Raw genomic sequence first — 25,770 nt, forward strand, 5'->3', positions numbered from 1 at the left:
TTATTCCACAGGCATTTTTCGCTTGTTTCTTCAACTAAAAAAAAAATCTGGTTAAATATACACGCTCAGAACACACAGATCCCATAGCAACAACGAGATGCTTCCTTGCAACTTCGGCCTGGTTTCTGCTTCTTGCCGTCATCTTTAACACTCTTCTCCATTCTAAGCTGAAGTCGATCCAGCTGACAGAACCACGCAGCAGACAAGACTCGTTTTGTCTGCAGTGAGTAGTATTTAGGAAGACATTTGTTCTGTGATGACACCGTTTCGCTTTTAAACTTGTGTGCAGAGTTTGTGTATTTGTATTGTGGCATCTGTCTAGCAGCCGTGATGAAGTGTGAACATGCTCTTATGTACCTTTCTCCACTGTCTACAGGGATTTTGTTTTAATTATCTCATAAACATGAATCTTTGTTGTTTGTTGTTATATATGTATATTTTCCAGGGCAAACCCTCCAGTAAAGACTTGCAATTTCTCCAACCCACTGACCTGTTTCCTGAGAAACAACCAAAATCCACATATCCTACATATATCGAGCCCAACAAGACCACATGTACGTACAGTGAAAATAGCTTAATCGGTTGACTTAAGGTCATTAATCGATTATTTATTTCTGCCATACAACTTATTAATTAACCAATTACACTAGAAATGGCTTGTGGATTTGTTTGTTACAGTGGTGCAGTTGTACAGTCATTGTAACGAAGCTCTTTGCTAAAGATTAGTTTCAGATTTGCATTTTTAGTCAATCTTTAAAATTACTTGACGGTGTCTTTTTGTAAAAAAAAAATATATATATATATATATATATATATATATATATATATATATATATATATATATATATATATACATATATATATATATATATATGTATATATATATATATATATATATCTTTTCGGTGTAAGGGGAGATCACCTCTGATATGATCACTTAAAAGATAATGCAAAAGCAAACTAGTGTGTCATTCTCCCTGACTTGCACAATCAAAGCCCACAAGATGAAATCTTTATTAACTGTCTTCCTTATCTTTTACCTATTCTGTGCTAGGTTTCTTGCCTAACTGCAATGATACAGCAGATAGAGCTTCTGCATATCTCACTTTTTCTGTGAAAGCAGGAGACGAGTCCGTAATGAGAACAAGATCACTTGGCCAGTTGCTGCAGGATCACTCAAGTCAGCCACAAAACGACCTGACTTCACCGGTAGTCACTCAGCTGCAACCTCCTATGCTACCGCCTCCTCCTTATCCAAGCTTTAAGTTGGTACAGTCCTACACCGAAGTCCCACCAACGAATCACCCTCTTTTAATTTCAGAAAGCAAACCACCAAAAACCTCATTTGTGGTGTCTGCACATACAAGTGCCCAATACAGACTGCGTGAAAGGCAAACAAGTTCAACCTCGTCTCAACAACAGATTCAGGATGGAGTTGTTGATACAAGTTTGACTGGGTCTGATTTTGCTCGCCCTAGTACCCCTGATCTTCCTTTAGCTGGTGTAATTACAGAGTCTGAGAAGTTGGTGCCTCAGTTTACATTAAAACATTCACTGAGTCAAAACTTTGACTTCCTCAAATCAGATTCCCAAACTTTTGACAGTTACCCAGTTACCCCGTCCAGTTTACAATATGGCCTGTTGTATCCCCAGTCTCTCACAAAAAGGGAGTTTCAACAATCTGCTTCAATGTCTAACCAGGCATTTCAAACAAAAGTGGATGGGTCAAGTCAACCTGTTGGCTGGAAAACTGAAAAATCTGATCCTGAACAATCATCTACTCAGAGTTATTTTGCTAAATTTGATCTTGAAATATCAACAGTTCATTATAACCTATCGGACCAAACAATAAAGTCTCCTGTTGATTCAACCTCAAATCGATCTGAAACTCAGACGCAGCCTTCACCTACATCACCTGGTCTACCTTTCACCACGGCACCGCCTACAACTCAACCCCAACACTCGCAGTTGCAACCACCAACTCCTTGGACACAGACGGAATCCTTCCAGGACCCTGACAGCAACCTTCCGACTCAGCAACCTTCTAGTTCATCTATCTACCCCTCTGGTCAAACCTCTGATTCCCCATCCAAACACCCATTGATTCCTGATGTCCACCAGGTCAACATCTCCAATCAGGTCCAACTAAATATTAGCAAGCAAGCCAACTCAGTTAATATGACCAAAATAGTGAATGACACAGAGATCACAGAGTGGCTTAAAAAGAACACATCTCAATCGCCCATGACCAGCAATGATCCCAGGTGGGAAAAACAGTTTGAAGTTTTATTTTCATTCGGTAAATGTCTTAATTACATGTGTCAGTGATGCACAAAACTTCTTTTTTTTTTTACACGACAGAGTGACACAAAGCTCTCCATCATGGCTGCCAGTTCTGGAGAAACATGACATCCCCATTGTGGTGGGAGTTGGCGTGTCTTTAGCCTTCATCTTCATTACAGTGTCCTTCTACTCTGTGGTTCAGAAGAATGGACCGGCACCGACAAACCGAGCAGGTTTGTCCCGACTTGTTTATCCGGACTTGTAATTAATGATCGAAGGGTTGGCGGTTCAAATTCCGGCTCCAACTGTCCACATGTTTGAAGTGTCCTTGGGCAAGACACTGAACCCTTAATTGCTCCCAATAGGTACTGGCAGCGCCTTGCATGGCAGCAGCCACCCATTAGTGTATGAGTGTGTCAGTGAGTGGGTGAATGAGAGAGCGCTTTGGGATACCGTGAGGGTGCTGGAAAACCCTATATAAGTGCAGTCCATTTACCATATTCAACGACAACCACTGATCACAGAGACTTTATTTTCTAATTATAATGGCATTACAAAATCTTCTGTTGGTCTGAGTTGAGTTGTGTTATGGGAAGGTCAAGTCGTTGCAGGTTTGCGAAATGGATGCAATTCCGTGAAAAAAAGAATTGCAATGTCCTTGACAGCTCAGAGGAGTCTCGGAGTCCCTGTTCGACATGCTGAACGTCGAGCAGCTGGGCGGACGTATGAAAACAAGTATGCTCTCATTTTTACCAGGCTGGTGTTGTAGCTCTATTTTACGCCTCCTTGTCAGGAACACAAATTTCATGTGCTTTGCAAAAGAGCCTTTGAAGATGATGACTGCGTGGCTGTCATCGAGCAGAGCCCGAACACGGCCGACACTAGGGCCCGGCCACCGGGGCCCAGTCTGGTCACGGTGCACATGGAGCCCACATTTCAAGACCTTCAAGAGGAGACTCTCCCTGACCCAGATACCCACTCAGTGACCGTGGAGACTTATCCCGAGCCCATTCTCGATACTAAGGTATGGCGGCACAGAAACGCTTCGGCATACCCAGGCTATCCCTTTGAGTTCGCCCTTGTTGTTAATATGGAATGCAATCCTTCATATTGCAGATTGACGACTTTCTGGAGGTGGAGGAGGAGGAGGAGGAAGAGGACAAGAGCTGCAGCTTGTCTCAGCCCAGTGTCCAGCTGCAGTGCTCCGATGACTGGGCCAGTAACAGAGGAGACAACCACAGCCCATGCCAAGACACTTTGCCTCCTCCGTCCCCGGTAGCCTCCCAGTCGCCCTGTCCCTCTCCGCCATCGAGACTTGAGGAGGGCCTTCGTTCCTCGCTCACCCTGCAGAGTGCGGAGGCGTTTGCTGCGCCAATCCACCACAGCCTCAGCGTCTCGCACAGCAATACGCCATTGCTCCTCTCCCACCACGTGTCCCTGGGCATGACAACAGTTGCGGTGGACGTCCATTTTTACCCCGCGGCCACCGTCTCAACGGCCGTGGGCACAAACACTCATATCAGTTCAGTGTCACATTCCACCTCGTTGTCTGCGCCTCTGTTCAGTCCCTCTTTTGTCAACAATCAGGGTGGTCATCATCAGAGTAAGTAGCACAAAATTATAGGATTTTAAAAGTCCCGAAGCTAGCACAGCTGGCCGCCACACTGGTAAAATAGATCCTCAACTCTTTGTGCAATTACATAAATAAAAACCTTTTTTTTTTTTTTTTTTTTTTTTACTTTTCTGGGTTTTTTTTGTTTTGTTTTTTTAAAAAATTGTATAGATGGCGCAAATATTACTTAAAGCTAAATCTCAGTATATGAAGTGAATCTGTAGCTGTTTAGGCTAGCTATGCCATAACTTGGCAGTGTGCATACAAATTTGGTATCACTTGTTGGTATACTGAGCATTTACACAGACAGACACCGATAACTGTGTACAGTGGCAATATTGACACGTTTTATATTTAAAACAAAGAAAGGTGGGTGTAGCTTGTGTTTGAATAATCCTTGAACAAAATATCGCGATAGTTTTTCGTATTAGCGTTGACAGTATTCTGTTGAAGCTTTCAAAACATCGTTTTGACGCAGCACAATACTTCTGAGTGTAACGCTTAGTCTTACATTTCGCTTAATTGAACTGTGTTTGTTTTTGTCATTTATCAGCTGAAACATGAAAAAAAAAAATGGTTGCATGTGTGCTGGAAGTTGTATTTATACGAATTTTGAAATGACATGTTTTACATTTTGGTGTACCACTAATGGTAGTCTAAGCATATTCTCATCACTCAGCCAAGGATCCAAAATATTGCATCTTATTTTGTGACTGCTCGCTCTGTCCAGTGACATGATCATTCTTTTCCACCAAGCGACTCGACTGTTATCACTGTTGAAACCAAAGGAGTGTATGGCGGCTGTATCAATAAAGAATAAATCGTACAAAACAAAGGTTTTCATAAGTATTTTCCCCGTGCAATTTATGTGTAATTTCGGTTCATACACTAACAACATAGTTGAACTCAGGAAGTCGTTCATCAAATACTTTTTCCATTGATTCTTAAATCTTTATTTTTTTTGTCAGACAATTTGTGTTTCATTGGCCATGAGGCTCAAACCAAATGACATTACCTTCTTTAAATTTTATTCAAATCTCGTTTACAACACCACAATTCTTTCTTTAGTACCACTTCAATACATTCTACTAATTGTCTCATTAGATTTTTTTTTTTTTTTATCTTGCCAAAGATCAAGAGTCTCAACTTTAAATGGAATTTATATTGTCCTTCTAATAATTTCACGCAGTATAAGTGGTATAAGGCAGCAAAGTAACAAACCAAACTATAGGGCACAAAGCCACAGCTGATCTGGATTCATTCATTAAAGCTCAGAAGATGATTCCTTCCGCTGGGACTCCTCTTCCTTTCTTGGGATATGGAAGTCGACAAACGGACACCACTTGGTGTTGAGGCACACCAGTTTCTTCAGAGTGGACGTCTTGACAATGTTGAAGCCCGTCTCCCCTCCAAAGGTGCTGGGTTTCCAGTAATGCGGAGAGCAAATGGGATTTCCAAGCAAGCCTTTCAAGGAGAAGGGGGCCCCCATCTCCACCATGCTCTCGCCAAATATGCTGCTGGAATGAGCTTTCTCCAGCATGATGCCAGGGTAGAACTCCAATGCATCGATGTCACCGTAAAGCTCCTCCAAGGCATTGGCCATGTCGGCGTCATCTGATGGATTGCAAATGGCTCCAGGTTAGTTTGAAAGAAGCTATTGTTGTTTTTATGATGCTTTAAGATTGACCCTATGTATGAAGCAATCGATTAAGTTATGCCATTTCATTTCTTCCTTCTTTCAAATAAAGGTAGAAATTAAATAAAATAAAGTAAATAATTTTTTTTTTCAACTTACCGGTCAACTCCTGAAAGGAGGCATAAGGCTCCAGGTTAAACTTCTTCCTGTATTCATTGAAGGGCTGCACACGAGTCGCTCGAGATTCTCTAATGACCATTTCGGCGACTTTGAGCACGGCTTCGTGGGAGTTTTGACCTCCGCCGATCTGCAACACGGATGGCACAGTCATCTAACGCACAGCAAGCGACAGCATTCACCCTTATCTTAAAACTGAAACCAGCAAAACATCTTGCATGTTACTGAGTGTTATCTTCATGGTGGGAGGGTAGAGAGGAGGGGGGATGTGGTTTCATATACTTTCATATCTGCATGAACATCAGCCATGCATGACTGAAGACTTTGCATTTTATATTATTAGCTGGTAGATGCTTAAAAAAACATGGTACAATTCCCCCCCCCCCCCCCCCGCCCTAGATGCTTGATTACAACTACAAGTTTAAAATGAGTGCAAACATGTTTTTAACGACTTAATTCCACAGTATAAGACATTAAAAGTAATATCAAAAACTATTTTACCCACTGATATGCTTTAAAACCCTAAATGACACCAGTTTGCATGCACGTGGTGCTTTAACTACTCTCAGTAGTTAAACTACCTGCCCGGCAGGCTGCCGAGAGAAGGCGTCCACCAGTTTCTCCACTCCATAATGCAGGAGGACGGAGGTGTTGTACATAAACTGGGAGTAGGGGATTTGGTCTCCGTCGATGAGGAAGCTGTCGGGCATCAGCGGGTGCCAGTGGTAGAGCTGGCAGAACTCCAGAGCGATGCGGTTGCTGTACTGGAAACGCTCACCAAAGAGCAAAGAAGGATCGAACTTCAGTTTAAACAAGTAGCCGCTCAGATGCTGCACGTAATCTTCGATGATGATGTTGATTATTTCGCCTAGAAGACAGAAGGCAATTCATTCAGTTCCTGGTATGACCACACACCAACATGATTTCAATGAATTCAAGTCAAATAATTGTGTACTAAACGTTTATTTCAGGTACAAAAAGCAGGTTTATGCAGTTTCCTGCTGCACAAATCGTCCAGTGTAGAACAATGGGCACTCTGGAAACTCTATACTGGTGGAGAAGCAGAGGTGTCAATATCCAGTATGCTGTACTAATGGAGCTGAAGCTACAGCGCCACACCTTGAATATGGAAACTGTGGCATGACTTGGGTTTATTTGTGTCTTCTTAACTATGTTGTGTTGCAATTTGCCGTTGAAAGAAATATGGTTGGACAAGAGGAAGAAGAAAATTGTTGTCATTTCATTTTCTGAGACTGTTGCAGCACACAATAATGAGCCTGGTGAATAGTGAATAAATAAAAGTTCAATAACCAAAGCATGTGAGCTGGTCTATAGCAATGCAACATTGCACTCGCTTGGCTCTCACCAATGATAATGAGTCTGGTGGTCTGGAAGAGCTGCTCATCGTCCCAGGTGGGATGTTCAGCCTTGAGGATGTCACACACTCTGTTGTGCTCCCTCAGCCAGAGGGTGGCGTACATGGTGAGACCTGGCACGATTCCAAAAAACTCCTGACCAATGGCCAGCTGACGCTCTGGAGGGAAGCCCTTGGGATACACCATGTGCACGGGCACATCGGACACAGTGGGGGGATACATCTCTCCATCCACTACCTGAAGAAAAAAACAAACTATGAAAACAGTGTGAACACAGTGCTGTTCACCAAACGATCGTGGTCAACTTGGTTCACCCCAAAACTCACAGTAGTTGTCTGCATCAATCATGCCTTTCGAGTCTCTATGTTTAGACAAGCTAGAGGCTCACATGTTACAGATATTTGAACCGGAACAGTCATGAGTTGACGTCCACACACAGGTGCGTTTTTACTAGCACATCACCTGATATTTCATCTTCCCGTCTTCGTGCAGGCGGAGCTGATGTTGTCGCACGAGGTCGTCTCCGTAGATATTACTGGCGTCAACCTGCATTAGTGAGAGTGCAGGGATGCCATAGTGAAGCCAAAATAAACAAAGAAAACACTGAGCTTTAGTTATAACATTCATTTGTAATGACAGCTGACCCCATGTCCTAAAGCCTTGGTAAAGCCGGCTTGGACGTCATGGTTTGTCTTGAAAAACTGATGGGTGAAGTGCTGGGCCATGAAGGAAAACATCAGATTGGTTCCCTGAGGGTCCGGCCTGAACTTCTTTCTCTTAAAAAACCTCTCAGCCAAAACGTTGGGCTCAGGAAGAACGGATTTGCCTGCAGAGGCAGAAAAACAAACTGTGTACATCATTTGCCAAGAAGCAGGGCTGTCTGTGAACACCTGCGTGGTTCCTACCTTTGGTTCCCATAGGTAGAGGACAGTCCTCAGGTACAGGGGGCAGGAGCCGAGTGTAGTAGGAGATATTGATGTAGGACTCCCAGCTGAGGTATCCATATTTGGTGTTATAAGTCGGGGGGCTGGGAATCAGTTCGCTCCGGACTTTGGGGACAAGAGAATACGTGATGTTTGTTTCATCAAATAGATTAAGGGAGGTCATTTCATTTCTATGCTTTAACATTTTACCATTCTAGGCAGACACATAACTATTTTTAAAGTATACCTTTACTTCACAATTTTTTTTCTTTTGGTTCTTCCCTTTCTGGGTGGCCCCAGCCAATCATCTGCCACCATCTAACCCTGCCGTCTGCACCCCCTTCTATTGCATCTGCATTGCATCTGTAACATCAGCTTAATTGTATTCATTCCTTATTTAAAGAATCTCCCTTTTTCAAACACATCACTGATGATGGAACTAAAATTCCACTCACGTGACCTCTGATAGACTGTGACTTCCATTTACCACGCATAAAGGTGGAACATATTCACAGCAACCACGTGGCGTTTATCTTTCTTCCTTGAGTCCACAGATTGACTGACTTGTATGATTTCAGTTGTGCACCTTAAAAGCATTTCACCGACCTGTCAGCACTAATGTCATGAACGTGTCTCGCAGGAAGCAGCTGTTGATGAAGTCCCAGAACCACTGGAAGTGGGTGAGGAAGTAGTGGATCGCTGCAGGCCTGGGTCTCAGCATGGCCCGAACCCTGCTCCACAACTCCGCTGCTCACGGAGGATAAGAAGGCTGTGAAACATGTTTTACCAGTGACAGTGCACTAATAAGGAACTATTTGTAGTGTCTTTATTTTATTATGAAGACAAATCATAATAATAGCTGTGATTCTGACTCTGACTCTGTGTTTACGATAACACCAGAATCCAAACTTAGCCTTAGGACCCAAAAAAGCTCATCATTTACTTTCTCTGTTTGGTTTGTAAGCCAATGGGTCAAAGGTCAAGTGCCCCCCCAACCCAATAAACAGAAACATTATTTATACAGCCTTTGTACAGCAACTCCCAAGAGACTCAAGTTCTTAACAATATAATCCAGGATTCCATTTTTGTTTGTTCGACTTTTAATTGAACATAACTGTTGACATCGGGATGGAAACGGCGCCGTGCTTACGAGTAGTGCAGTTGTCTCCGTAGTAGCCGGTTCGAGTGCAGTCGCACCGGTAGCCATCCGCGCCAAACCTCACGCACACGCCAGAGTTCTGGCAGGGGTAGTAGCAACAGGGATTGACTGCAGACAGGTTTGCGAGAACAGACGGTCAACTCGGCTCCTAAATAACAGAGGCACTGTGCAGCTCCAGCAGCAGTTCCCCCATTTCCCTCAAGACTGGTGTGCCCATGGGCAAGATTATTTTGAGCAAGCCGACAGCCACTGGTGCTTCTGCCGCCGACCACCGCCTCATATCTTTAACGCATTTTGTTTCTCTCTGTAAAATGGCTTCCTGTGCCTCCTTCATGCGTGCAGCAGCTCAGTAAGATAATGAGACTCCGCAGCGAGCTGTGAATGAGAGGCCAGATAAGGAACGGCCGGGTGCATGAATGCAAGGATGTTGTCTGAAATAGTCCTGATGTGCTGATAACATGTAGGTCTCACTTGACCACAGCAGCCCCCGGAAATAGATGTCGATACGGACCCCAAACTCAGTCTGAGTCAAATAAGGGCAAAAACATATAGATGTCGATACTTGTGCTCATATTGAGGCTACTTCAGTCTGAGCAGATGAGTTTCATGATGAAGGCACTGCCACTGGAATGTTACTTAGATACAAGTGGTTCCTGTTAATTGTTATGTAATCATGATATATATACTGTTATATATATGTACATAAATATGTACATATATATACATATGCACACATGCATGTATGTATTTATATTTAAACACATGCTTGACTGAATGGCCTTTAAAACTCTTGATGTTTTGGCAAAATGTTGTGTTACACTAATTAATTAGACTCAATTAATTATATTTCAATCCAAAATATCTCACCATGTCTCCCTTTTTTTATAAAGAAGTGCCAATGCAAAGTTTCCAACTTTTAATTAAAGAAATAGAGGATTCATAACATTTAAAAAAAAAGGACTGAGTGCTTACCAGAGTCTGCGGCACACGATTGGCTCTCTATTAGCAGTAGGTATGTGATCACCCCGAACAAGAAGATACTAAAGTCTGCAGAATGAAATCATCACATTCAGTCCCATCCCAGTCTCTCTGTGTGTTAAACTTAGAAACACTGGGACTCACCTTTCATGATTATCCAGCATGGGTAGTTCCTCTGAGACTTCAAGATTAAATAAAAGTGAGTTCACACTTGTGCAACACAGTGTTTCCAACAGACAGACAGACAGACAGACCGACAGACAGGCGGCTGTCTTTTCTTATTAGAGGCTAAAAGGGAGGTAACAGACTACTCTACTTCCTGTCATCTTAAAGAAACTTCTTCAGACACGAATAATTTTAAGTTTAACAAAGCAAATCTGTCCTCGTGTTGTGTGTATTTTTTCACAGTCAACATCTGTGTCTTGAAATTGGTGTTTTTTTTCTCCTCTTATGTGTAGTTTTTGAAATTTTGTCTTTCAAATATTCCACAAAAAGAAACAGGATGATGTTTTACACGAAATCAGGAGCTCTATCACCACCTGCTGGCAAACTCGTTTATTACCAAGGTTTACTCTACTGATTTTTTTTTTAAATCAAATAACATGATAATAAATTATAATGACATAAAAACAAGTAAACAGATTTTTAGAAATTAAACATTTGAGTAGTATATTGATTGAAAGGCCCATGTACTCACAAAAATAGACGGGGGAGGAAATAAAGAAGCTGCACAGTGGAATTGAATGCTTTTTTAATGGAATTTATTAAATGTCCGAAACAGTGAAATAAAATGTCCCTTTTCCAAGAAACTGAAACATTGTGCAAGAGTACATCCGCACCGTTCCATAAGTCTCTTCAACACCAAACTTCTATTTAATGACATTTCATTCTGATTGATAAAGGAAAAAAAAAAAAAAAAAAAAAGAGCAGACATCAGGAACTAATTATCAAACCTCCTGACCTACAAGTGCCTGAAAAGGCCTGTGCAGGTTTCTCTGACGTGCCGCCGGTTGCCATTGTGCTTTCTGGCGCAGGCTCCACACAGAGCTCCGCTGCTTCCCATAGAATTCCTGCTAATTGAGATCAGATGCCTCTCCGAGCGAAACCTGGACGAGGAGTAACCTGGAAGCATTTATTTTATGGAGATGTTTAGTTAAGCTGTGCCTCTACCCTAAATGAGCCCGGGTCCAGCGCTGGTGATGAATACGACTGGTGAAAGGACCGAAGGCTTGTTCCTGACTTCTTCCTTCCCCTGGATCGGGTTGCAGATTAGCACACTTCCTCTCCAGTTTTAGAAGGAGCCAATCCAGTCCGGTTGCACTGCAGCAGGCGCACAAGCGTGCGGGTTTCGGAGGGGGGGGGGGGTATCATGTATTAACTCCGATGTGGTTCCTGACAGAGCCACACAGCGGTAGGTCCTCAGACGGCTCACCGGGTTCCATTCGTCAGGCCCGGTTTGAAGAAAAGAGGCACCTGATTGTGCGCGGGTCGTAACCGCTGGTGGTCCGCTTCATGCATGTTGAGTACAACCAGGAGAAGCAGCAGGCAGGCCGGCCCCTACTGTGCTGAGAAGACCAAGGCACTTCGCTCAGAGGCACCTCAGTATATAAATGTTGCACACGTGCCCTAAATCATTAAGGCTGGAAGTGTTGAAGCCGAGAGTTCAAATCCGAACCTGCGGGGCCCCTCCGGACCTCTCGCAGCTCCGGCTGCTGCGTTCAGCCGGTGACGTGTTGTTGGCTCTTATCTGGCGGGGGCCACAGCAGGTAGCCATTATCAGCGATGGACCCCTGACAACCCGACGGCGCGTTTGCAGTCCAGAGCGGGCCGCCAGACTGACAAGGCTGATGTTCCAAAGCTTCGTGCGAGCCAAGAGCAGCATCGTGCGTGTGCACTCAGCCGCAGTGCGTTGGGAGGCTGTGAGCGTCCAAACGCTGACATGGTCACGATTTCGCAGCCGGCATGTCGTTGCGGTGTACATGTGTGGAAGTATATGTTATTTATGCCGTAGTAGTGCATTATTGCGATGTTGTCCAGGCTAAAAGTCATTTCAGGTGAAAAGCTAGAGTTGTTTTTAAGTCGATGTGCTCTAAGACAACTCTAAAATAAGTTAGTAAAAAAAAGCAGTTGCAGGAACAGGAAACTGCTACAGTAAAACTACTTTGTAAATAATAATGAATACTTTTAAATATTTTTGCAGTCAAAACGTTTACAAAAACACTTTTGTATTTATGTTTTTTTCACCCAAGCATCTGGCTTGTTCAGTTATTGTGTTTGTTTAATTTTAGCTTTCTTTATCCTGCGTAATCAGCTCTTGGGCCTCTCTTTAAAAAGCATTGCTTATTTTCCGACACAGTCTTGAGTTGGGCTTGTGAATTAAAAAGTCGTTATACGGCTCTGCAGCACACAGTGCAAGCGGCCGGGGATCTGTGGGAGGAGCAAGACTTGGGCTCATTCATCAGCTGTCAGAGCGCTGGCACAGTTTCCCCTGCAGGAAAACACACACTCCGCTCACTGTACTGCAGTCACCCGACCCGTGGGCCACATTTCCAGTTTGCAGGGGTGTCAGGCGTAAAAAGGGTCCGGGCCCAGCAAAGGTTTTGGGTGCCCGGAACAAAAATACCAACGTGCAATTATTGTTATCATTATTGTTTCGTAACAGCAAGTGTCTATTCGAAACAAATCCACTCCTGTTGAATGAACAGCCGCTACAGACTACTGCTGAGTGCACGTGTGCCGCACGCCATCCACCTCCAGTCAGTGGCGGGCCGTGCGTTTCACGCCAAGGCTATCAGTGACGTCATATTTGGTCCAAAAACTGATTATATGAGGTGTAAATTGATACACCTCATATTACCCTCAATACAGCTTGAGAATTCACAGAGAGTCACACCAACACGTTTCATCACCGTCATGGAGGTGACCTGGTCGAGCAAAATGTAGTTTCCGGAGCATTTAAATCATAATTAAGACTATGGAACTATATCTCACTATACACTGATTGTTGTGGAAAAGAGCAAAGCTACCGAGGCAGAAATGCTGAGTGAAGAAGTAATTTAATGAACAGAAAACAAAAGATCGGAGCTCCGAGGCACAAGCACAGTACAACCAACAGAACAGATGCAACAAGTGCAACAGCTCGAATGAATGCGAGCGCAAGTGCAAAGAGGGAAGGAGGAAGAAGGTCTCTCATACAGTGGACCGGGAGAGGATAAGATAAGCAAAGAGGAGGAGAAGGATGAGAGGAGACAAAACAACCAACACCTCACCCTGGCGGGCGACGAGGAGAATGTCTCGAGACAGGTTATACAGTGAGACATAGCAGGTTACACGGGATGCCAAGAATACTTATTTTCCATTACACTGATATTGTTAAAACATACACATATGATTTGATTTTAAGAGATTCCTGAACAAACTTTTGATAGGAAAATGTTGCATTTTCGCGCTGTTTATTTGCGCCGCCTCGCCTATTGCTCGGTGTGTAAGGACCTTAACTTTATTAGCACATTCGCAGGAAAAATGTACTCTTCTAAGTACGTTAAGGCCGGCGGGGAAGGCCTAGCTGGCCCTGACGACCTGACACTGGCAAGCTACGAGGATCAGCGGCAGCGGCAGGATATTGCAGTCGGCATCAAAGCAAACGCTCAGAGCATCCTGCGCACGTCGTCCGAGCTGATTTGATGCGACACCTTAAACACTCCCGACACACAGCCGGGCCGTTGGGGGAGGAGGTGTCAGGGCGTCTTCGGCGGATCGCAGTCGCGTGCCCATGAACTGACCTGAAGGTTTTCCTCGTAATTAGGGAAGCCGCACTCACCTCTGATTGTTTTGGGTCACTGTTGGTGAGCGCAAGTGGTCGGAAGGAGGTAATTTGCTCCCTGGTGCTGGTTACCTGATTGGGTAAGTGGCTGATCTTTGAGGCCGACCTCCGCTCGCAGGACCACTGAGCTTGATGCGCACAGCTGGATTCTGAGCGCGGGTGAAAAGACAAAACTGCAAGGAACTAAAAAACATGAAATCGAACTGTGTTCACGGAAGTTGATGTTTTATCAAACAGAGATCCGTGCAGTTGTGAAGTCTGCAGAAATATTTGGTGTTATTTTACTGCCAATTAGTGCAACAAACCTCAGCTGCGCTCGCCTGTGAGTCATTTTAAAGTTATGATGATGGACTGACAAAGAAAACACAAGTGAAAGTAGTCCAAACTGAAGTATTCTGATTTATTTTCTCAAAGTAAACATTCTAGCTTTGAAGAGTCAGCTCTGCGCTTAAAATCAACATTCAATAAATCAGACAAGATGTTAATGTACAATTTAAAGTTACTTTCCAAAAGATCAAATTTTAATTTAAAGATACATGTGACAAGACATTGCATCTTTCAAAGGCTTTTCAGAATTCAACTATAGGTGGAAAATCAATAATGGCAATGCACTTTGAGTTTAAGTCGTCGCCAAGAAGGACCTGTTTTAGAGCCATACTGCAGCCCACCACCAGGGGGCGATGAACAGGATCCATGTCAAAGTCAAACTTTGGCTTACGTAAAAGTCACAGTATCTGATGTGTACTTACGTGGTCTCCATTCAACCCCACAATGCATCGACGCTTCGGCACTCTCACTTGTTTCTGCTTTGTTCAAGTGGCTAAAACTTCCTGTCATCGCAGCTTTGACTCAATCCAACGCTTGTTGTGTCGAGCGCTGGCCTTTGTTAAGTGACTTTTAGCGCAAACCAAGATCTGTGGCTTTGGGATCAGTTTGGAAAATGCGTACCTCTGCACAGTGTGGTAAAACAAACACTGGATTGTGTACACACTTAATTTTCTGGTCACTTTGGGGTTTTTCGCCCTCCACCCAGCGTCAGCTCTCCTTCCTCCTCGCTCACGGTGGAATTGATCAGCTGCTTCCTGGCTATACATGAGAAGGCGCACTGTAATCCACTTGATAAATATCGAGCGGTGTGCTGCAATCAGCTGAAAGCAATTTGCATGTCTGTGCACAAGCCAGCGGCTTGTGATTTTCTCTCATGTCATCTATCATAGACCACACGCTTGGGCCAAAATACACAATACCTCCAAATTGCTGTCATATGGAGCTCGAGCACTGGAGGGGGGGAAAAAAAAAAAAGCTCCTTCATTTTTCCTTGTCCGTACTTCAAATAAACCTGGATTTGTTAAATAACTGGAGTTCTTTTTTTCCTTTTCTTTCTAGTGCAACTTTTTTTTTGGGGGGGGGCGGGGGGGAGGGATAGCGTAATGCGCCGTTTCCTTTGTTTGTTAAAAGCCCGGGGCTGTAATATAGATGGGTTTGATCTCAGCATAACTGCAGCCTGTTGAATGTTGGGCAGATCTGGGTGGGGAGTCCTCAAACCTCCAGCACTTTCTGCAAAAAAAAAACAAAACCAAACAAACAAAAAAAAAAAAACCCTGCATAGGTGAACGTTCATTAGCCAGAACCTTACTCAGTTGTTTTGTTTGTTCCGTTGTCGTGCATCTGGACATCCTATCACAGTGACCTAATGTCAAAGGCATGTTTCAATACGGCAGATTTCAGCAAAGACTTTGCGCTCAGACTGTGGATTTGGTTGGTAATGGAGCTTGACAAATAAGGCAGTAGCAGCGCTGATTATTTTTTAAGTCTCACACACTCACAAAGCTGGCCAACCTTTTGTTTTAGCAAACAAACAATTTTTTTTTTTTTTTTTTCCAGAGACTCCAGCAGCAATACGCTCTACAGAAACACGATAAGACCTTGGACTCGCATTTACCGCCGCACTCCGCCCTTCTCCAAACATTTTCTTTCAGCCGGCTATGCCCAGCTGAGCCATCCGTCAGCTCCGTAATGTTGGTTTGGGCTGGTCCTGTATAACAAACACGCCAGGAGAGCCATGTATGAATCATGCCCAGCGCATTCTGTAGCCTTCACCATGCAGTAAAATTACAACGGCGAAAGGGGGTTGAAGAAATTCAGGCAGCTGGGCACAAGGGGAACATTTAGCACGAAGAAGCTGCAGGAATTGACGTGAGCCTCGTGCTAAAGCAGTTATTGACGTCAAGACGTGCGCCGAAGGAGTGGAACTCATCCGTCAACTGGGATTTATAAATGGTGCCCTTGCCCCTCAAACGCTTGGTTTCACCTCAACCGAGCTGACCGCGACAATTTCCCCTAATGGGACAACTTGTCTAATTGTTACTCTTGTCACTCTTGCGCCACAATAATAAAACGCCGCTGTGCGAAAAAGTTTCGGCAAAGGCCCAAGTTGGAAAATAGTAATCTAATTAAGAGAGGCCAGAGCGTGTGGCGCACGACCGACAACTGCAGTCCAACACAATGGGAGGTTTAGGTCTCATTAGGAAACAGGCAGTGGGCCTGATAAGGAGCCTTTCATTTGGGTCAACACTCAGGCTCAGGATGCCCACAGCACCACCAGCGAGAAACTCTGGATTCGGGCCTTTATGTGCACCACGTGCAAAGTGAATAAATATCAAACAGGAAAGCGAATTTATGAAAGAGTTTTGACAGGATAATTCTGTCAGGATATTAATTCATCCATCTTTATAGAAGATTTAAACATGAACATAACCTAACTTTGCATTACACTTTGGAAAAAAAAAAAAAAAAAAAAAAATCTTGATTTTCAGAGCCATAGGTGATTCAAGACAACAGAAGCGGCCCTACGCGAGCCTGATAATGGAAGCAAAATTACAGTCTTTCCACTTTGAAGGTGCCCTATAGCTTGACCTGCCCACCTCCAGCTGACCCCTCAGTCTCTCGTAATTACAGTCGACGCCCGGCAGCATGTAATATAAAGAGAGAGGGAAGAGGTCACTCGGCTGTTGGAGATACGTTTTAACTGATCAATAAGAATTAGGGGGTCAATAATTTTACGGAAACCTTTACTTTTCGCTGAAAATTCCCCTCTCTTAAGTGCAGTAATTATGTGGAGAGGAAATACAAAGGAGTGGCTTCGCTTGAAGGACAAAGCGTCACTTTGTCCGGCGGTCAGATGGCTGACTAACGCGTACAACCGATATTTTATCATTTGGCTGTGTTTACTCAAACCCAAATGTTAAGGACAATGCAACAGCAGTCAATTGTCTTAAAAACAACGTGAAGCGAATTAAGTGCTAAAGACTACAAAAGGAAGTCTTCTACCACCTTCCAAGTGTTCACAAAAAAAACTTTCAAACCGAATTTTAAACGTTAGCGCTTCTTTGTGATCGTCAACTCAAATACTGTCAATCTCCTTAAAGATAACACTCAAGCAAGCGTTTTCCCTGCAGCCTGACGAAGCCTCAGCAATGACAGGAAGAATCAACACAAAGGACGAGTGCAGATCTCCGAACACGGAACCAGCACATGACGACATTTATAGCGCGAGCTCTCAGTGAACAAGCAGAATATTGTGTCTTTCTTGCCTTGCACTGTGTGTGTGTGTGTGTCTGTGTGTCTGTGTGAGTGTGTGTGTGTGTGTGTGATGACAGGGAGAGGGTGAGGTGGGCAATATCTTCATTATTTTTGCTTACTTCCCCTTTCGTTAGGTGTATTGTCAGAGAGAGCACTGAGGTGACTGACCCCCAAATCAGGACGCAACATAGCAGCAGTGAGTCTGGCTTCCATAAATAAACCATCCGGGCCGAGAACATTCTACACTATAAATCAGCACTCAGCCAATCATTTCTGATGATCACACAGGATCCAGGTGCTAAAGTACCTCGTTTCGAAGACACTCCAGCCTGCAGATTCCCAGGTCGCAGACAAAACCACTGACCTTCAGGTCACCGAACACCCAAGTCAACCGCATCTCAAGTCAACCTCGTGTGTGTGTGTGTGGGGGTGTGTGGTTTTTTTTTTTTTTTTTTTTAATTTAGCAAAAAGATTTGAATAAGCACTGAGTGACATCATTGTCATATTTTGTACCTCTCAGCCTGCATCTCTCTGCAATCAGCAGTCGAGTGGTTTTTAATGATTTTGGTCTGGAGGGTTTGGAGGGGGATAAAAAAAAAAACGTTCCTGAGTGTTTCCATGCATTTTTTTTTTTTTTTTTTTTTTTTTTTTAATTCGCAGTCTTCTTCTTCTTCTTTAAATAAGTACGTTCTTGTAGTATGTTGAATGTTTACAGAAAAAGGTGGGCTAAAGAGCTGCTCCGCGAGGCAGCATCACATCCTGTGAGGCCGGACTGGCTGTAAACTGAGTCGAGGCGGGGAGAAGAAACTCAGAGCGCAAGCGAGGCGCACGGGAGAGCCGCAACTCACCCTGAAAAGTTGATGAGTTGTTTTTTTGTTCCGCAGGGGGAAAAGGAAAAAGATGAACCTTACTCTAAGTGTGTTAAGGAATTTTTTTTTTCATCCGATGGGATTTTTTTTTTGTTATTATTATTATTATTTTTTTTAATCTGTGATGTAATCGCGGAGAACTTTTATTGGACGACATGCTCTCGTCGCGTCTGGGAGGTTTTCCACGGATGAAGTGTGCGTGTTTTTTTTTGACGGTTTCAAACAGGCCATCTCTTCTTTTCTCCCCCCCACCCCCACTCCCCCACAGCCTTCAATGTTTATACCGTAGCTGGTAATTAACACGATCTCGCATTCCCGTTAATTTCGGCGGAGTGAAGGACAACACGGAGGACGCAGGATTGCCACCCAGCCGCGGATTTTATTTTTTTTATTTTTTTTTTGGCACTTTATGAATGCGACCATAATCACGCAGCGAGCCTCGAGTGTTTAAATGGGTCCATCGCGAGAAAGAGACAATCAAGCTCCTTTTATGACTCAAGATCAGCTGCAGTTTCTGCACATTGTCTCCTGTGAATAGGCCGATCTCCAATTGAGCCTCTTCACTTTTCCCCCCCCCCTCTCTCTCTCCCTGATTCTCCATTATACAGCGATTGGAATTAGGATACGACGCTTCGCTTTCTTATCTCCTGGCTCGGCGACTCGACTTGCATTTTGATTGCCAGCTGAAATTGACACTCAGGTTGCCACTTATCATCTCAATTTGACGCTAATTGCAGATATAGTCCCGTTTAGTGCCAACCTTTGCTTTCAACGCGTTTGATTGCAATGGAAGGCATCCTCTCGTTGCGCACAAGGAAACTGATCGATCGTGTATAGGTCGGGTTTTTTTTTTCCCCCCCTCTCCTACTTCTTCTTCTCCTCCTCTTCTGCTTCTAATTGCATCAAAATTTCTTTTGTCACCAGGGTTTAAATGCAAGAGGAGCTGTGTTTGGTTGTTTTGGACCGGATATCGTGTGGGCTGGGGCAGGGATGCGTAATGCGCAAGAACGAGCTCAATCTTCTCTTCAAATAGGCAGCGTTCAAGACCTGAAAAATGGTGAGGCACAAAAACATCTGGACGACTTTGGTTTGCGACTGTTTTGGTTTGTCTTTGTTTTTTTTTATAAAGGCTTCGCCGACTCGTCTCATCTCTTGCACTCGGGATACATCAGAGGATTTCTCTTGCTCAGGTTTACTCGCAAGGAGGATGTCTTAAAGGGAGAAAGCACGCAAGGGAAGTTTAGTTTGTAGGCCACCGTTTTCCTCTACTGATTGGATGTCCGGCACTGCAACGCTTTAGCTTTGGGGGGCGGGGGTGGGGGGGGCACATATTTTTGATGTGAAAGGACATCATTATATTTTAAACATGTTGAATATGTGTAGCATCAATGAGGAATTTTAAATCGATATTTTATTTTCGCTTGTTCTCTTTTCTGGATTTTAACGGACTATTTTCTCACTAGGCCTTAAAAACCGTGTTAGAAAGCAACTATTTCAATAAAAAAAAAAAAAATAAAAAATATTCAAAAGTATTCTGTGTTGTCGTTGGCTCAGTCTAAATTGGAGGTGAAGAAAGAGTCCGAGGAGTCCACTCCGTCCGAGGCCTCCTGTCTCTGCGCTCCTCCGGCGGCCCGGAACCAGTGCGCCAGCTGCGGCATGGACATCCAGGACCGATACCTGCTGAAGGCGAGACACCGCTCCTATTTTCCCAGGCATCTAAAATATGGTTGGACTTAATGGATCGCCGAACGATGTGCCTTTTTTTTCTTTCTTTTTTTTTTCTTTTTTGTTTTTTTAAAGACGAACGAAAAACTTTTTTGTTGTTGTTGTCAAATATTAACAAGATGCCTGAAATTGTAAAATGTGTTGTCCGTTTATAAGCATACAGATGTCTGAGATATCATTAATATAATATAATATAATATAATATAATATTTTCTCCTCAGGTCAACAACCTGAACTGGCACTTGGGCTGTCTGGAGTGTTCAGTGTGCCGAGCCTCTCTGCGCCAACACAACAGCTGCTATGTGAAAAACAAAGAGATCTTCTGCAAACTGGATTATTTCAGGTAGGATCCCGAATTTTTTCTGCCCATGGATTTTTCTTATTAAGTGATTATTATTATTATTATTATTATTATTATTATTATTATTATTATTATTATTATCATTATTATTATTGTTATCATTGTTAGAAAGATTTAATGTTTGGTTGCATTTTACAGGCAGTGTAAAAACAAAACGACAAGGGGCTAAGCATTAATACGGGATTAATAATGAATTAATCACCCGAGAAATAGATTATTATATAAAACGCATGTTTCAGATTGTAAGAATACGTCATCTCTTAGGAATTACGGTCATGGTTTTAGATTAACTTCTATCGGAACATTGTTTCAATTGAAAGACAAATGAAAGAATTTAGAAAGAAAGAATTTTCTACTTCTTTTTGTTTCCTTTAGAAAGACATTGAGTTCAATTTTCAAACCCTCTTCATATAATGCAAGCACAGGCGCGTTACAACAATGTGAAACAAATTCTCATCATTAAAATGTAAATTCTTTAGATTGTAGAAAAATTGAATTATAAAAATTAAATAAAATAAATAATTAAAATATTTTTTACAATCATGTATTTATTAAAGCTACAAACATTGCATGAACATGCACTATAAATCAAGAAATTATCATTATTTATTATATTTATTTTGTTTTGTTTTGTTTTTACTTTTGTTTTTTAATACGCCAATCCAACACAGCTAACTGCTGACATATTGATTACATAAAAATACATGTTTCCATTCATTTTTGCTGGTGCAGGCATAGATTTTGAGAATGAGATTCTGATACAAGCAACATATGTAACCCATCTCCACCCAAACCAGTTGGGATCGCCTCCCTAAAGAGAGCATGGAGAAGATTCCCATCCACCTCTCAGAGCGACGCTTAAAAAGCCAAGTCCAACTGTGGCTTCGCTTTGCTGAACCTTTGTGTTTGTTTCTCTGAGGCGACTGAGACTCTCAAAAAAAAAAAAATCAACAGCGTTGGCGCTCTGCATAAACAGTACAAAATCCTCTGCCCTGTCACCCAAGAAAATAGCATTCGTGGGTATTTATGTGGACCTCCACCTTCATTCTCTTTGCTCACAGTAGGTTTGGCACCAAGTGCGCCCAGTGTGGCAGGCAGGTGTATGCCAGCGACTGGGTGCGCAGGGCTCGGGGCAGCGTGTACCATCTGGCCTGTTTCGCCTGTTTCTCCTGTAAGAGGCAGCTGTCCACCGGAGAGGAGTTCGGCCTGGTGGAGGGACGGGTGCTCTGCCGCAGCCACTACGACATCATGCTGGACAACCTCCGCAGGGCCGCAGAAAACGGTACTCTAACGCATAGCTGGTGCTTAGACTCTCTGGAAAGGCAGAAGCAAAATGAAAGGTGGACTATTTCAAAAATACGTGATTCATTATTGCAAGGTCTTTAAATGACTTGTGCCCATTTTCATCTGGAACTCTGGGAGTGTCACCCCAGAAAATATTTGGAAATCTCTGTGTTCAGCCCCCTTCAAATGGGACAAAACAGCTCACTGACACAATGGTGACGGGTGAACTCCTGGGGGTGATTTGTTGATTTATAGGCCCTTTGAGACATCGCATATGCGTTCCAGATATGTGATGTAGCACACATCACTCTGAGAAGTGGAGGCAAAAAAAAAAAAAGAAGCAAATAACAGACTATTTCCAATTTTTTTCTGAGATTATTTACAGGCTGCAGACTTAAAAATAATTTAAGTTGCATATTGGATGAAAGTTTACGTTCTGGTGGTGAACTGAACATGTTCTAAGGACTTTGACTGAAATAGTATTTGAAAAAAAAAAGCCCCAACCGTCTAAACTGATGCCGTTCTACATGTAAATGATGGAACCAGAGTGAACCCTGTCATCATGCGTCTATTTTGAAAGGCACGGGACTGACTCTGGAGGGAGCTCTGCCCTCTGACCAGGACTGCCAGCCAAAGCCAGCCAAGAGGGCGCGCACGTCCTTCACCGCCGAGCAGCTGCAGGTATACGCCATCGGCTCCAGAAGCTGCGTTTTGAAGCACCGCAAAGGTTTTTTTACCTTTCTGACTCACTCGGTGTGTGTTTGTGCGTCTCCTCACAGGTGATGCAGAGCCAGTTTGCTCAGGACAACAACCCTGACGCGCAGACGTTACAGAAGCTGGCAGAAATGACGGGGCTGAGCAGGAGAGTCATACAGGTAGGGAGCCATGAAAAGATCATCATCATCATCATGTGACGAAAGGCATCGCACCATCGGCTCCTTCTGGGGATTGAAATCACTGTAAACCACTGCTAGAAAATATATTGGATAACACAAAAATAAAAAAAAAAAAACCCTGATTTGTCGGCAACGTGGTTACCATGGATGCAATATAGTCATATATTGTTTTTCAAATGGTGACAATGCTATCACTAATTACATTAAACATAAAAAAACAACCTCACGTCAAGCCTAAAACGGCTGTTTGTACTAAGAATATGTAGATTTTCGCAAAGCAACTTGACATAAACAGCTTAACACCAGTGCTGTGTGAAATAGTAATTGTCGAATGCTGATATGAACTTGAAGCACATTGTACAAACATGCGTTTAGCTTCAAATTGGAAACTAATAATTAGGCTTACACGTTTTTACAGGCAAAGTAGTTGACTACTACAGCAGTGCTCTCTTGTGGCAAACACATAGAGTTGACATTGCAGTAGTCGCGCATCAGCGGCAAATAGGAAAATTGCACACCACCATCAGTGTAAGGAGAACTAGATACAACAACGTAAATAAAATAGAATTTTATGTTGTATATGGTGTCCTAAAGAGTCTTAAGTATGTTTACAAAGAAAAGAGAAGTGGAACAAATGAATGGTGTACAGCATTTAATGCTCAAGATAGATATTTTTTTCTAGTGTAATTAGAAATACGTCTTTTTGATGGAGTTTATCCAGAAAAAGCCTGCCCTTCGCCTGGCTGCACGGCAAAGTTGGTTCTGCCTCTGACGGCTAGCTTGTTATCTGTGTTACTCGTACGTGCCCTCGTAGACTAGTGTTGCTATTCGTCTGTCACTAATGACACATGACATATCTTACCCAGGCGATTTAAATAGCAAACACGCAAAGCAAAATAAGGCATTTGTGCGCTTGCATCCATCTAACCAAGTCTTGTTGTATACCACGGAAGAAGCCAATTTACCTTTCTCCTTCACGCTTGCTTATTTTTTTTATGTCGGGTTGAACTGTTTAAGTTTTTCTGTCAAAGTTTTCCTCTCGAACCGATGCTCAGGAAGATGATTCGGCGGGTGCTGATGAAATGCCGCAGAAATGTTCGGGCAAATCGTGTCCTAGCATAGCCTCGCTTAGTCTAGCTTAGCATACTCAGTTTGGATCGACAACTTCATCGCCAATCAGACGGCATCAGATTCGATGACGCTGATTGGACTTATTCTTGAATTTTCTGTTGCTATGGGCGAATGTCTTGTTTTTAATTGGCTGGCGTGTTGCGTTGCTGTGGCGATTTTTCTGTCGCTGCAGACGCTTAGCAGTCTACAGAAGAGAGTAATTTCATTGATGATTTACATTGATTTTTTTTTATTATCATTTTGTTGAGAATTTATACACACAATCTACTGGGAATAAGTAATTATTGCCTATTTAAAAAAAAAAAAAAAAAAAAAAAAACGCAAGGTGTGGCGGCGCCCTATCGCCCTCTATTGGCCAGCCGCCACAGCAAGGAACGCTAAATATACTGCTGCAGTACAGATTCATTTCATTACTGGCAAAGTTTAGAACAAAAATCTTGACTGGTGGTGGGCCACAATAGGTTTTAAAATTTGACAAAGCGGTTGGGTGAGGAGCAGATGGATGGAGTGTTTTGGTGACCCACATCATAGGAGAAAATAAATATAGAATGGGATATGTAGAAAACGTGCTTTAATGTCAATTAAAAACGAACAATTATTTTTTAAATTAGTTTGAAGCCCCACAGAATATGTGAAAAGATGAAATACAGCTCTTTTATTACTTACGTACTATTAATATAATTTCTTCAAGTTCCGCGGGCTGGATTAAAAAGTTTCACAGCATAATGACAAGCATATGGCCCCCGGGCCGTAGGTTGCCCATGCGTGCACTAGAGTAACACCCGATTGTCTGATCGTCCCCTGTGTGTCTAATATGTTTTGACCTGGGCATCACGATGCAGGAAGTCAAGTTGACACTGTCGTTCCTCCCCCACTTGCTGCCCGTTGCTCACTGCAGACTGAAATTTCCCAGGTTTGGTTTCAGAACTGCCGTGCACGACACAAAAAGCAGCCGCCTCAGAGCGGCTTCTCCCAGAGCGCTCCCCTGTCCAGGATGCCTCCGTCGCTGCCAGAGGACATCCACTATTCACCGTTCAGCAGCCTGGAGCAGCCGCATCTACTGGCCCTGCACGGATACCTGGACAGTGAGTGTCGAGGAGTGCCTTCTGCCCGCCATTCACCTTTCACAAACTTTCACAAAAAAACTTGTTGACGACAACTTTGTTCATTATTCAATTTCAATGCTAAATTTTTAATATCTTCCGAGACTAAAACTGTCTGTATGTTTACAGATGTGGTCGACACGTGCATTTCATGACTGTAAACTTAATTTACAGATTAGGAAGTGAAATTGTTATTTTTAGAGAAAATGGTGTTAAAGAAAAAGTATAAAAGCAGTGTTCCTGTAAACATGTATATGCCTGTTAGGTGTTGGCCTTTCATCATTCAAGATGTTTTGCTTTTATATTTGTTTTTGTTTTTTTAATTCAGAGGTCAGTGCTGGATTTACAGTAAGATTCTCAATGTGCCTCCTTCTCTCTGCAGCTCATCCCTTCTCCGTCCTCACTGCTCCAAGCCAACTGACCCACCCGTCCATGTCCTTACCGCAGCTTCCCATCAGCCGCTGACCTCCGCTGTCTCCGTTTCTGGCAACTCCAGTCTGGTATTGCAGGAGGGAAAAAAAGAAATGGACTTATCGCGTGGGGTTCAAACCCCAAGGACTTGTGTTTTTAAAGTCCCTTTGGACTTTGTCGCTGTGAGACCGCAGAGATGAACTTCGGACAAAGACAACAGACTGCCGTGATTGCAGGATAATCCCACGTCTGTGCCATTTTAAATCCGACGAGAAACCTTTTGTTCTTTTCATTCATTTGTCTTATGATTGGAACACAAAAGTACTGAGAGCTGATGTGAGCTCTCTTTCTCGTTTGGGCAGTGTTACATTGAAACCTCATTAAGTTTAGTATCTGTACTGAGCACATTTGCATCTTTACCGTTGTTTGTTGTTGTATTTT

The 25,770-nt window shown here is 43.1% G+C and overlaps 2 protein-coding genes and 1 long non-coding RNA gene across 7 annotated transcripts; 2 read left to right on the forward strand and 1 right to left on the reverse strand.

The window, feature by feature from the left end:
- Positions 1-2,367: 2,367 nt before the first annotated feature.
- LOC142887650 (uncharacterized) lies at positions 2,368-3,301 on the forward strand. The gene is made up of 3 exons (XR_012926571.1): positions 2,368-2,516; positions 2,949-3,018; positions 3,106-3,301. It is a non-coding gene; the product is annotated as an uncharacterized LOC142887650 (long non-coding RNA).
- Positions 3,302-4,901: 1,600 nt separating this feature from the next.
- Positions 4,902-23,792, reverse strand: LOC142887856 (prostaglandin G/H synthase 1-like). 3 transcript variants are annotated; one of them, XM_076025756.1, is made up of 12 exons: positions 23,650-23,792; positions 13,965-14,116; positions 10,139-10,213; positions 9,158-9,274; positions 8,614-8,754; positions 7,990-8,133; positions 7,729-7,910; positions 7,547-7,630; positions 7,075-7,321; positions 6,290-6,576; positions 5,691-5,838; positions 4,902-5,509 (listed from the first exon to the last, which is right to left on the reverse strand). In XM_076025756.1, exons 5-12 carry the CDS (start codon positions 8,726-8,728, stop codon positions 5,160-5,162), a joined length of 1,557 nt encoding a protein of 518 aa, XP_075881871.1. In that variant the 5' UTR covers positions 8,729-8,754; positions 9,158-9,274; positions 10,139-10,213; positions 13,965-14,116; positions 23,650-23,792; the 3' UTR covers positions 4,902-5,159. The 3 variants fall into 3 exon arrangements, with proteins under 3 accessions (XP_075881871.1, XP_075881870.1, XP_075881872.1); XM_076025755.1 differs by lacking the exons at positions 13,965-14,116; positions 23,650-23,792 and adding exons at positions 10,289-10,686; positions 10,747-11,503; XM_076025757.1 differs by lacking the exon at positions 23,650-23,792 and having other exon boundaries at positions 13,965-14,256.
- Positions 18,206-25,534, forward strand: LOC142887857 (LIM/homeobox protein Lhx6-like). 3 transcript variants are annotated; one of them, XM_076025759.1, is made up of 9 exons: positions 18,207-18,613; positions 19,343-19,475; positions 19,973-20,104; positions 20,365-20,486; positions 21,566-21,786; positions 22,369-22,469; positions 22,568-22,663; positions 24,729-24,900; positions 25,301-25,534. In XM_076025759.1, exons 2-9 carry the CDS (start codon positions 19,473-19,475, stop codon positions 25,381-25,383), a joined length of 930 nt encoding a protein of 309 aa, XP_075881874.1. In that variant the 5' UTR covers positions 18,207-18,613; positions 19,343-19,472; the 3' UTR covers positions 25,384-25,534. The 3 variants fall into 3 exon arrangements, with proteins under 3 accessions (XP_075881875.1, XP_075881874.1, XP_075881873.1); XM_076025760.1 differs by having other exon boundaries at positions 18,206-19,475; positions 21,569-21,786; XM_076025758.1 differs by having other exon boundaries at positions 18,207-19,475.
- Positions 25,535-25,770: the final 236 nt, after the last annotated feature.

This window comes from Nelusetta ayraudi, unplaced genomic scaffold (genome assembly GCF_046127955.1).
Source record: "Nelusetta ayraudi isolate G7.1 ecotype Tasmania unplaced genomic scaffold, CSIRO-AGI_Nayr_v1 ptg000018l, whole genome shotgun sequence".
Lineage (NCBI taxonomy): Eukaryota > Metazoa > Chordata > Actinopteri > Tetraodontiformes > Monacanthidae > Nelusetta > Nelusetta ayraudi.